Raw genomic sequence first — 13,768 nt, forward strand, 5'->3', positions numbered from 1 at the left:
TTAAAAAACTGGGCCCAGATTATTCTCGCCCGCTGTGTCCAAATTATGTTCGGTACATAAAAATGTTTAATAGTATACTATCCTCACTGTACATTGTGGACTACAATCCAATTTCAACGTACTTGATTCAAAACCCGAAGGCTTGCGTGTGTCCAGATGTTGTTGTTTTCTGTGGTTGAGGAATCGTGTCACATCATGCCACTTTATTTTGGGATAGTTTTTATTCTGCTTATTTCCAGTTAGTTATTTGCTGATGTCTGCTCAGTCAAACCCAGAAAGCAGAATAGCATCCTGGAATTTTCAGTATGCTGATGTTGGTGAGGAATGTGCCAACGAAAGCCTTTTAACTTCAGTTTACTGACAATGTTTTTTTTTTGATTTACCACTTCTGATCAGCTGATACGCAATCTGGTAAGGGAAGTGGCGCTGCATCCCAGTTCTGGCTCCCAGGCTGTGGCAGCACTGCGCTCTCCTGTGTGTTTCTCATTGGGCTGCGCTGGGTTGCAGGCCGGTCTCAAGACCGCTTCACAACCCCAGCCACAATGAGCTGTCTTCATCCATGAAGGACAATGCTGGTGAGATAGAGGAGAACACACGCATTGTATTTGTATTCCTCTACCAAAAGTTATTCAGACCGTGAGTATCCCAAACTGACCTGACTGACTGACTGGCTCTCTGTCCAAGCAAACTGCAGACAGTTGAATTGTCGGTAAAAGAGAGCAGTGCTTTGATTGGTCAGGCTAGATTGCCTAAAGCGAATAGAAACCCCTTGTCAGTGTCAGAGGGGCGGGTCCTATCTGCATCATCTAAGATGTGAGCACAGGCCTGAGAACTAACAGACAGCTGTGGAGCAGTGGAGAACATTTTCATAACTCATCATCATCATAATACTATTTTGCCCCTGCTGTGACTCAACATGGCTGTATTCTCCTGCTTGCTTTTCCGTTTTATCTGTGCGCCGTGCACAAGTAAGAGAAAAAGTACTTAAACGTGTGCGTTAGTTTTTATACACAAGTCAGGCTACACATGTAAGAGTGTCTGCTTGTCGGTCTGGTGGTCTAGCAGGTCCATGAGGCATTGGAGAGTCTCAAACCATATTCTGTCCTAGACCGTGTTGTGTCTCTTCCCGCCCTCTTGTCCTGTCGGAGGCAGGACCGGGACGGGGGTCGGCGGTGGAGCTGGGGGCTTGCAGGAGTGCGGGCTGGAGAGGACAGTGCAGAAGAAGAAGGCGAGGCAGGAGCTACGACTGGCTGTGTGCTGCCGGAGGACCGTGTGCGCCGGGGGACTGGGACATGTCTCTGCCGATGATCTCATTCACTGTGAAGGAAAGACAAAGACAAACACTGTTCCTTTAGCTTTACTCTACAATTTACTAACATTTGCTTTTCTTGTGCAATGCATTTTAGATTAGTTTGCATGGAATTCAGCAATGGATGAGGAACTGAATACATATTTGCTGCCAGCAGAGGGCGATGTTGTACCGCTCTCTGGGTTCCTTACAAGGCTGAACGATCAAACAGGTTAAATTCAAACTGCCAAGAGCTCGGGGTGGAAAAACTCAAATGAGACTGAGACTGGCACACCCAAAGGTCACAAAGTCATAGTTTTGACGTGAGATATAATCACCACTGACATAACAAATGAGAGAAACTATTCCATTGACTGCATGTGTAAGTCCTGACCTTTGTCTGCGTCCAAGAAATGTTACCATTTACCACAGCACATTGACTCCTATAAACACAATCCTCCATGGCTAGCCAACCAGCACAGGCTGTCCGTTACTTCATTAGAGCTTTAATGGTGGCTGAGTACATTTCCTCAGGCCTGTTATTGGGGTTTGTGAGCGTGGCAAAGGGGCTGTATAAAACCAATCCATTGTTAAAAACATGTTGTCAAGCCTGGAGAGGCACTCAGGCACAGAGAAGTTAATTACTCTGCCAACTCTGTTAGAGCCTGATCTTAAATAAATAACAGATAACTATTGCTCTGCACTCCTGTCTGTTTTTACCCAGCGTGCCTCCAACAGAGGGCTGATTGTTTTAGATATGCTGTGTCCATTTAATGTTCACACCGGGCCCACAGGCCACACAGCAGGCAGCCAGTAAAAACTACAGCCGTAAAGTAAATCAACTCAAATACTTTGATGGGGAGAGGAAGACAGAAGGAGAGAGAGGGAGAAAGATAGAGAGAGAACATGTGTCAAAGAGAGAAGACTTTCATTCGTTTGGTATTTGTGGAAAAAGTGATAAAATATTTTTTTCCACAGTAGCGATGTGCAGCTTCTCAAATTCAAGCAACTGTTCAGTTTGTATACAGTGACTTCCTAATGTGGTTTGTGTAGGTGTTTACACAGTGATGCTGACAGGTCAGAAACACAGAGGGCAGGAGGAGGGCTTGGCAAACCGGTCTGGGAGGCAGCAGCGGAGACGAGACCTCTGGCCCAGTTTGACACTGGGACATATACGAGCAGACCGGTCCGTTCACGACAGTCAGAACAGCAGCTCCACTCCTCTCAACCTATTACTGGCCACTTGTGCAGCTGTGTTATAAATCGCACATTCCCCAGGCCACGAATGTACTCATTACTGTAACTCAATACCTGATGAAAAAGGTGGTTGGGGGGCAACTCAATCAATCGTCACCAAATGAGCCTGATCAAGCCTCCATTTCATGAGGAGAAATCATATTTAAATTTGATGATATACAGAGCAAAACAATGTGCAAAATTAACTTTAGATTTTTGAGATTAAATTACTTCAACAAATCTATCAAGAAAACAACTTCAACTTGTTGTGAAGTTGTAAATAAAATCTGATGTAAATACCATAAAAATCTGATGCAATGAAATCACCCCTCTTAAAAGCTAAGTAAATAAATAAAATAAAATAAAATATTCACTGACTGAATCAACACATTGCATTCATGAATTTAATAACATTTCATTAAAATCCTCATCTCTGCATTGCTACCTTCCTATCCGTGTTTTGAAACAAAATCTAAAATTTTGCATTTTAGCATCTTTAACTCATAAACTACATTCCTATTCAGCATGCTAACATTTTCCCATAAGATTTGGGCAACACCTCATTTCTTTCAAAGTCCTTTCCATGGAGAACGAACAGTTAAAGGTTTTAATCTGTGCCATGGTGTACATTCTGTTGTTTTATTTGTGTTTTCTGCTGCTATAGCTTTTGTGTCTGGCCACCATCACTCACATCATCCTGTTAGCGTGGGAGGCTCTTCCTCTCCCATGTCAACCAGCTTCACACACACATACACACACACAGACACACTCACACAAACACACACACACACACTGCACACTACACACTACTAAGACAACAATGTGTCTATCACTGCAAACATTACCTTTTGCCAGTATAATATCAAAGCGTAATATAAAAGTATGAGCCACACAGATCCACTGGTGAAATAAAATTGAGATGCAGGACTACAATTCTCCTTTAAGAGGACAAATGGTGTAAGAGTGCTCAGAATAAATGGCACATGTTTTGGGTATTATGTCAATCTCAGAGCGGTAAAAGGGCTGTCAGACCAGCGTAGCAGATGTATCGATAAAATAACAAAGCTATGCCCAACACTAATAATTTTGCTTTGTTTTTGCCAGCTCCTCATTGACATTTCATTAAAATGTATCAAATAATTTTTTAATCTTATGACTTAACATTAACCCCAAACCTAACCAGACCAAATGCATGAACTACATCAATTTAGTCTAAACTTACCATCCAAAAATGATCATGGACTTTAAAACGGGCATAAGTAAAGGCTCAAATTAAAACATACTACTAAAGTATTATAGTATTATATAAGTATTATATAAGTAGTATTAGAGGGCCTATTATTCTACTACAATAGCTCAAGCCTATCTGCACAACTGCATTATTATGTGGAAAAAACTGTAACAATGTTGATTCATGTGAGTGAACCTTCTCTAACAACACAGGAATATGAGCAACCTAGTGTGAAGTGCGACAGACCAACATCAAGTGGGCGTCTGCAAAAACATCTCACTTTCCGCTATACTGTTTAGATTGTTGCAGGAGCGAACATTAATCTATCTATCGACTGATAAATAAGTCATGAGATAGAGACCAAGGTCAATTTGTATTCAACAGTCTGAAACTATGACTTGATCAAGTGCGACCTTAGACTAATTCTTTTCAATTTGAGTCATATGGTTTTCTCATGAAAAAAGGTGTCGGATGATGGCTTGCCCAGATAATTTGTCAGAATCATTTACTTCAAGCTTCACTCTCGATATTGCAGCTGCACTTATGTAAATCTGGATAGGATCATTTTGGGCATCTGAAAAAAAAGACTGAACTTATTTTGGAAGTGAATTTCCATGTGAGTCTCACAACAGATCAACTCACAAATAGACATACGCATATGGCATAACCATGGGGAATTGGCTCTGAATACACACACGCGCGTGCACACACAAAACACACACATTTAAGAGCATGCAAAATCTGTCATGTCCATCGGATATTCATCAGAACAAGTGAGAAGGCTGCTGAGTGAAACCTTTTGTTTTTTCTTCTTCTCCTTCTGATTGGAAGCCAACAGTCAACCGACACTGGAATCAATTTTATAAGAACAGCTGGAATGTATGGACTACAAACTGAGAATGTACAGTGGATTTACAAAATTAATGATAATAATCTATGAGGGTTTACCTCTGAGGGGAAGAATTGAAACCATACAAAACTGCTGAAGCTCTACAAGTTTTGATAAATCAAACAGTAGATAAACAAGAAATAATTACAAGTATTTCACACAACACAATAGTTTAATCATCTGAGATCAATAAGCACGATAATCTACACTTCAAACACATTTAATTCCAGATCGAGCCACACCCACAAACGATCCAGAAGTGAAAGACAGGTTTGATTCGCGCACGGCCTCCGAGGAGTTTCATTTGCTGATACCGTGCTCTCAGATTTACTGGTATTGTTCATGATAGCGTAACAGAAAGCCAGTGATTCAGCGCTGCCGTAGTAACTGTAAGTCTGAATGGCTCAGCAGGAGGGAGATCCTCTTCAGATGACTGGGAGGGGGGCTCCCTAGTCAAAATACACATCTACAGTCAACAGACTCCACTACTGCTTCTCAGCTATGCTTACATCAAAGTTAATTTAAATATCATCAAGTACACGGAGAACATTATGATATCAAACATGTTTAACCACAATATACTGTGGAACAATTAGGCTATGCATATACAGCACTTAGGCTTAGTACATTATTTGCAATGGGAATTACAAAACAACAAATTAAGTTGAGTTATTATATTCACTTTCATTTAAAAACTTTCATCTATCAGCACAAGCTTGAGCGTCAATTCAAAAGAGCTATCCAGTCCCTTTCTGTTCATCAGCTATACTGTATGATTCATTGGTTTGTGAGTAAAGCGTGCCAGGCGGAAACTCTGCCTGATTCCCTTACACACGGCAGTCACCTCTCAGCAGTGCTTTCTGTCATTTTATGTAGCAGTGGTGTTTAGGTGTGTATTACTTTTGGTTCCACATCCAACCCTGTTTTGATCCCAGTTATGGTTCTGGTACAGGTTGCGGTTCTAGAAATCGATCTACTTTCTGTGCTTCTGCACCACTGCTGCAAGAATACAGAGGAACCACTGTGAGTGTAGGGGAGAGAGGGGAAGACTACAGTCAGATGTAGAATCCCCCTCTAGAGCACCATTGTTGTGTGACTGGCTGTAGGCATCAGTTTGTGAAGAGTGAAGAGTCTAAAAGTGGTGGGGGTGTGTGTGTGTGTGGGGGGTTTGGGGGCTCAGATTAATCACACTCAAAATGTGCTAGGGAAAGATATGACCCCTCGCACCCTGAAGTAAGCACCGTGCCAAAATGTCAGTGGCCAGTAAATGTCACACAAATGAGAGTGAGCAGCTTTTTTCACTTTTACTCTACAGATACTGTAAGTCTGTTGTCAAATCTGCATATGATGAGTGAATGCGGTTCCTGGCTGAGATTCTTTAATTTCCCAAAAAGAAGGTTTTGCATCTATAGTCTAGAGCGCGCTGTGAATGGTTAAAGTCACGTCTCCATTTCTGAAGTGCATGTCAAAGGAGACGTATCGAAAAGCGTTCCATAATGCGAAACAGAAGTGAAATGGGCAGATGGACATTCGGTACGATAAACATGTCTACTGTCGAAATGGAAAATGAGTAATTATCATAACCTTCTATGACACGTTCAAAAAAGTTCCCTGACCCAGGCAGAAAAAACATTACTCTGGCAGACCGGCTTAAGCAAATAAGAAGATTGAGTGATTATTCAGTCCAGCAAATGAAGACAACATGCTACAATGGAAAACACTTGCGCAAAGGGAACAGGCAAGAAAAAAGCAAGACTTGGTTTGCCTGCAAAGGGGAATATCAAAGCGCACTGTTTCCACTTAGCAGAGCCGTGTAATGACATGCACACGTCTTCACAAAGCCCCGGGTATGAGAGAAAACGTGTGGCGTTCACTGAGTGAAATCTGCTGAGCGATTGCACTCATTGGAAATAGATGGTCATTTAATGGAAATTCTATTGAAATCTTCCAGGGCTGCTAAGCGAAGGTTTCTCTGATTTAATCTTTTATCTCTCCTGCTCCTCTGCGTTCCTTTTTCTTTTTTCACTGGAGGAGTAAGTCAGCGAGAGAGTAAACGAGGGCACAGAGTACACCGGAGAAGTTCGTTAAAAAGTTAGTTTCACAAAAAGTCACTCATCTCTGTGAATCATCGGTGCATTTCCCATTTGATCTGCCTGTAAGTGATTCACAAGACTCCTGCCTTTGATCCAGGCCACAGAATGGTGGCTACACTCACCAGATGACCACAGCACTGGGCTTTAGAAAGGAAACCGCTGGAGCCCAAATGGCCGCCTGGGGAGATCAGCAAAACCCTCTTCACAATGGCAAATACTGCGTAGGACGTCTCAGCAGAGAGCATCAAGTTCACAGGTCCCTGGTGTCAGCTGCATTTCAAAACCATAATTACACTAAAGCTTTCCCTACCTTTTAATAGGTGGAGAGAGGGCCAAGTGACCAAGAGGAGCTGCCAACCCATCTAAACAAAATGGAATTTGTTTTCGTTTTGGTGTGACTTTGCCTAGATGCTGTTTCCCTTTCCACAAGGACAATATGCTGGGGGAAACACTGACCTGCACAGTGTTTCTTTAAAGCCCGCTTTCCAAAATAGTGAAATAACAGTCAGTATTGACAGAACTTAGTACCAGTAAATTAAAGGAACAATTTTGCAGTGTTTATCAAATTGTGTTTTCAGCACTGTAGTGATAATGTGACTGACACACAGGACACGGTGGCATGTGGACTAGATGACAGCAGGGTAAGGTGACTCACCAAAAACTCACAGAAAAACTTACTGTTAATGCACACAAACACACACACACACACACACACACACACACACACACACACACACACACACACACACACATTTCAGCAGCTCTTATATGCTACATTTAATAGGGGGAATAAAATTGACTTCACCACGCTCTGTTTGTCAAGTCCTCGCTTGTGTGCTATAAGAAATGCGGTGACTAACATTCATTTTCCAGTCAATCAGCAGCAGTCTACTGAGGCTGTCAACTGACAAGCACAAATCAAAACTGACACTCAGGAAGCGCAATACAACCAACAATGCAACAACACAGGAGAGTTCATTGTCTAGACTCTTTGCAAAATCCACTGTATAGACAGCAATTTTCAAAACATGGCAAGCACACGCACAAAGTCATAATTTAGTGTGTGTGTGCGCGTGTATTCCAGAAACATGAAATAAGAGCAGTGTCTTTCCATTTCCTGAACTAGAATCAACATGTTGCTCTCATCCCAACTGAGGGATTTCCAGGCTTTCCCTCCTCCTGCCCAAAGAAGAAGGCAGCACTGGCACTGCCTGTGCACCAGGCCTCGGCCTCTGCCAAGACCTCTGCATTACACTCTCTAAGACCTTAATTGTATGGAAAGATGACACAGAAAGCCCGTTTCCACTTGTTTCAGGGGGAAAGACCAGCAAATGTTTGCCATTGTTTTTAACGAGCAGCAGCATTTGGTGGAAACGCATTTTCCTACCGCTGTTACTTTTTCCTCCCACTGAATGAGGAGTTCTGTGTTATTAATCTGCCAGGCTTGGTTAATGGCAGCAAGCAGCCTCTGACTGGGATGGGTCCCACACACACATATGCATGAGCACACATACAAACATGGATCATTTATTTCTGCTCATATCAATAACCAAATCACAGGGGAAAAAAACAACAGAAATAATTACCATTCTTACCAGTTATATACACATTAAAACACACAAAACACATCAGAAGGCAAGAAACATTTAAAATCTATAGATTACAGAATAGATTTGCTTGACACAATTCTATTAGTTCTATTTGCCGAGGTGGAGCTTTGTTGTCAAGTATATACAAGCACAGTTGTACCATAGCTGTGTTGCTACTCAGTGATGGGGCCTATAGATTTTTGGCACTAGCCCTGTGGTGCTATTAGTTGCCATAGCCATGCCATCTCCATTAGCCCTCATTAAAAATCTGCAAACGTGAGGTCAATTTTACACTATCCCATGGGCATGGGCTAGTGGGTTGCTGAAATTTTCATCACTATTACTATTCCAGCTACCTTAGTCCTAATCAGTCCTAATCAGAAACTTTTTCCTGAGAATCTGGGAGGGTACACTGATGTAACCGACAACCAGTCAGTATGAACCTGGTTTTGATAGAGCTGTTCCCCGCAGCTCATGTTTGCTGATATAATTCGGCTGTCACTCCCCCAGCTGAGATGACCGGACAACAACTGCCAGTGTTTGCATTTAATTTATTTACCTACCAGTTATAAAGATCAAGCTTTGAGCAGAATATGATTGGGATAAATTATGTATGTATTTGGGTGGGTGTATGGGGTGTGTGTGTGTGTGTGTGTGTGTGTGTGTGTGTGTGTATGTGTGGGTGGGGATTGGGGGGGGGGGGCAGTCCAGTGACAGCTGTGCTACTTTCAGAAGCCTTAGTAACAGAGCCTGATTAGCCAATGCCTTAAATTTAGAAACGGGAGTGTGCATGCATGGAAGTTTCTTGCATGTAAGCTTATGAATGTGTCTGTTTATACATACAGTGAGTGGTGAGTAAAAAGTTCCACTGAGAAATTAAAATGTCTACAGTATATGTGGAAGTATTCTACTGTACAATGTGTATTGCCATAACTTATTTAATAACAACTGATGGGAGTTTCTATATTTGTTTCAATGCAATCTGTATCCTTGTAATGATAGAAAGATAGATGCATAACATGGTCAACAGACACTGCCTCGCATCTTTGTTTACTATGGAATAGCGTGCATCTCTCCCTGTGTATGTTTGTGTGTGTGTGCATATGTGTCATTAGTGTGTCAGCGTCTCTCCCAAGGAGTGCGGGCAGCAGGCCTCTGACTATTATTAACCCACAATGCCATGCTCACAGTTTGAGGCAGCTGTGCACTTGGGCAGGGGACAGCGAACAAAAGACGCAGGCTTTTGCTGTGAACACACATGGTACACAATATCGACACTTACCATTTACCCACACACACAGACGCACACACACACATGCACACACACACGCCATCCCTTCCCATCCATGCTCTGTAAACATAGGAGCCGTCATGTGCTGATTAATTAGTTAAACTCACGGGTCGGCACCGCGATGGCTTCAAAGTCTGTCACCATGACGGCTGTAATCACCCTCGTAGGAGGGCTCATTCTCCCAGGCACTACTGACTTAATGGAGTAGCCAAAATCATAGATTTTTTAGCAGCTTGGCAAACCTAGTTGAAAGTCACGTTGGGGCTAGACTCTTTAAGAAATAGGTTGAGAAACGGAAAGAAAAAGATCAAGATTTTTCTAAGCTCTGTCTTTTAAGCAGTAACAGGAAGAAAGCGGATGAAACTTGTATTTGTTAGTGGACTACACCAGAGGTTAGGACAGGGTCAAGTTTCTTTGACAACAATGTTTGGATGCTGGTGATTGCACTGTAATTATTTTATTGCTGACCTGTTTTGATTAAAACATCAAAGCAGGAGAATTGAAAGTTGCACATTTTGTCATGAAAGGAAACCTGTGGTACATTTAAACATTACTATTAAAACATCATGAATTTTGTTTCCCACATTCCTTGTTTGTGAAAGGCAGTTATAGAAAAAAGGACATTGCGGAAAAAATTAAGCCTCGCATTGGCTTCGGACTTTCCTCATCCGGTTCATTGCGTTGTTCATTGTTTATATCTCCGTTCTAACATTTTGTGCTAAACTCTCCGTCTTGCCTCTTGGTTTGATTTAGTGGATGAGCACACCATCTCTTTTTTGTTCATCTTTTCTGTTTTTACAGCGCAAGATTTAATGAAAATAAATCCTCATATTCCCTCAGACGATTTTTCACCGCAGCCACTGCCATTTAGGGTTTCACTCTCAGTTCTGACATTTAGGTTACAGTTGCCTCTTTAAAGTCACACTGAAATGAAAAATGTAATTGAAACTCTCATACCATACACCGATTTGACAATTTCTGCACCAAAAATTTGTATTTTCTTCTATTGTTTTTATAAAAATGTCATTACTTTTACTTCCTGGAAAACGGAAAATCTTTAGTGGTGACCTCACTGTGTACCAGGAGGCCACATAAAAATTCCAACCAATAAAACCATCACAGAGTTTTGATTCCCATTGGTTTACACTTTTGAATGATCCCTCCCCACGTTATGTCCCACCTCAATATCCTGTTTCAACAGGAATTACATCACATTAAGGAAAATGCAGTTACATTGTGACTTTAATCCTCATGCACTCCCCCACTGGCGTTGAGTGTAAATAAACAAACACAACAAAGCCGCGGTGAGTATACACAAATTTGTATGCGTCATTTGTATTGTCTGTGTTTCTATTTTGGGCAAGTTCAACTTCATTGTAAGTATACTGCCTCCTTTAGTCAACTTCCCTGGTTAAATAAGTCTTAAAACTCTACTTATTAGAATAACCTTAAAATACTGTTAGTAACACCAGAAGCACACCTTACTTTAATCTCAGATGCCAAGTATATTTCAGATTGTGTGTCTCGGCTGAGAGACCCTGCGGCGGGATTGGATCCTGAACTTGTCTGTCCATCTGTCTGTCAGTCTGTCTTCTCACCTCCTGTGTCCCCTCCCTTGCGCGTGCACACACACACACACACACACACACTAACATTCACCAACACACACACGCACAACACCACAACATCAAACTGATGCTCACAAACACAATACACCGACACTGACACACACACACACACACACCAAGACACGCACCTCTCAAGCATGCTCTGGTGTACGTCACAGGGGCCATCTGCTAGCTAACCACAGCAGTTTTCTACACACTGACATTTGTATTCCCTCTCATGCTGCTGACACAAGTCTGTGAAGGTGATACTACTGCAGTTGTCAATTTCATGTATAAAGTAAGTATGACACCATACAAAATAATACTTCTAAATCATCTTTCTAAAGGTCACGATACACAGGAATCATTTTCAGGACCATTTTGCCAAAAAATATTGGGTTTTATTACTTGGATTTGTTGATATTATTTTATTAATATTATTTGATAGCGTTTATGCTTTATTAGGAAGAATAGAGCGGAGTGTGGCAAGAAAGACAGGAGAAAGCAAGAGGATGGCAAATTCATGAGGGAGCGAGGAAGCCTCATCATCAAATTTCTAAAGCCCATGTTAGAAAAACTTACATTTTGATGACAATTTTACTGAATTGTAGGACTAGAAGGTTGTTTTTCCCTTTTCTAACCACATTGAAAATGCTGCCTGCTATACTGACCATATGCATTGCTTCCAATTGATAATTATACATCATGGCCTTAAGGCCTCATTCTGGATTATTCTGAAGTATAAGAACAAGGCCACTTGCTGAGAAAAATAAGATATGCTTACTTTCTTCAACCCATTGTATCTCAGAATTATTATTCCCTACTAATTACAGTAAAAACAATGCAAACATAAACCACATTCTGCAGCTTCAGCGTACATGTGAAACTCATGTTTAGCAGTCATATTGCTTATCTTTATATCAAGAGCTCTATCGATCAGTTTCAGAATTACATGTTTTGTATTCAGTCGTGTGGCTATTGCTTTGTTTTCATTTGGATTACAGACTGAGCACTTAACGACCCATATGATAAAACAGTCTGTATGTTGACCATTAATACCATTGCATCGTTATTTGGGCTGTAATTTTGGCAACCAAGCGAGACTAGCAAGAAGTATGTGTGTGTATGTGTACGTGCGCACATGTGCATTTATATTAGCTGCATCTACATGCATTTACACTATGTATATGTATACATGTCTGCATTTGTGTCCATCCCAGTCTGTCCTGTCTGTCTGTCTGTCTGTACTGATGGTCTATTTAAGGGTTCGCTGCGACCTCCTAAAAACTCAGAGCTGGGTGAAGCTCCATGCTGCTACTTCAAAACATGGCCTACAGAGCTGGGCTGGCACAGAAAGCTATTAATAGCCATAGGCTCAAGGGGAGAGCTTAGATTCCCGGCTGAACCGTGTCACTCAGAAACTTTTCTCACACTTTTTGTGAGAGTGAGACTGCAGCCTACTAGTTTCAGAATGGTTGTGTGTGTGTGTGTGTGTGTGTGTGTGTGTGCAAGTGAGAGAGAGAGAGAGAGAGATAAAGAGAGAAAGAGAGCAACTAAATTTGAGTGAGAGAATTTTCTGTGAAAAATTTCTGAGTAAACAGCAGATGCACTGTGTGTGTGTGTGTGTGTGTGTGTGTGTGTGTGTGTGTGTGTGTGTGTGTGTGTGTGTGTGTGAAAGACACACAGAAAAGAGAGTGGGTGACTGTGTGCATGCATGTGCTAGACCAGCACCTGCAGCTTTGTCATCAAGCCTTTTTACACAGGTTACGTGTTTTACGGTGTGTTAACGTGTGTGTGCATAAGTACTGTGCCACTGATGAACTCCAGTGGTTGTTGGTTTTTCACACATGACTTATTGACAATGGCCCTGTGTTAATTAGGCTGACCCTTGCTAGCACACAATATCACACCTCCCTCACACAGCCTCACCAGGCTATTTATTAACCCTAAGCCTTTTGGCCCCTCATTTGAATATGGCACCATCGTCCACAAAAATACACATGGCTCTGAAAGATAAGGAAGTAGATGATTTAGAATGGTTTGGAGATTGTCAGTCATTTTTGAATGTAAAGATGTAGAGTTTATGGATGTGAAAAAAAGAGAGCTGCTAAATGCATGTACTGACTTCAGAGTCATTCGTTAAGTCAACAAGTTCTCTTGAGCATCCTAATTAGATAGGTTAACACACACACACACACACAGGCACACGCACACAGATGCAAATGCCACCCCCACCTCACACACACACACACACAGGATGTAATTACTGCAACACACAACTATAGGCTAGTCTCTGTGTTCCTAATGTGACTATGCTTTCCAAGTAGCTAAAATGATGCAATACTCCCCCCCAGTTCCAAGAAGCCAGAAAATACAAAGTGTAATTAATCTCCAAACTGCCGGCAGAGATACAGAAGCTTAGCTGTTTATGATTAGGCCCTTTAATATGATACAGTAGTTATCGGCCCTATTGTGTCTATGTTACCCAATACTAAGTCACAGGACCCCTCAGTAATGAACCTGTATACACAACTGCATGTTGCA

At 41.7% G+C, this 13,768-nt stretch overlaps 1 protein-coding gene across 1 annotated transcript in view; it reads right to left on the minus strand.

Annotated features, from left to right (window-relative positions):
• Nucleotides 1-364: 364 nt before the first annotated feature.
• The window catches only part of nfatc3a (nuclear factor of activated T cells 3a), a 73,310-nt gene continuing 59,906 nt past the window's right edge, over nucleotides 365-13,768 (minus strand). The window contains exon 10 of the mRNA XM_078282699.1: nucleotides 365-1,317. Coding sequence (XP_078138825.1) covers nucleotides 1,241-1,317 — 77 coding nt within the window. The 3' untranslated portion in view covers nucleotides 365-1,240. The remainder of the gene's footprint in view (nucleotides 1,318-13,768) is intronic.

Source organism: Centroberyx gerrardi, chromosome 1 (genome assembly GCF_048128805.1).
Source record: "Centroberyx gerrardi isolate f3 chromosome 1, fCenGer3.hap1.cur.20231027, whole genome shotgun sequence".
Classification (NCBI taxonomy): Eukaryota; Metazoa; Chordata; class Actinopteri; order Beryciformes; family Berycidae; genus Centroberyx; species Centroberyx gerrardi.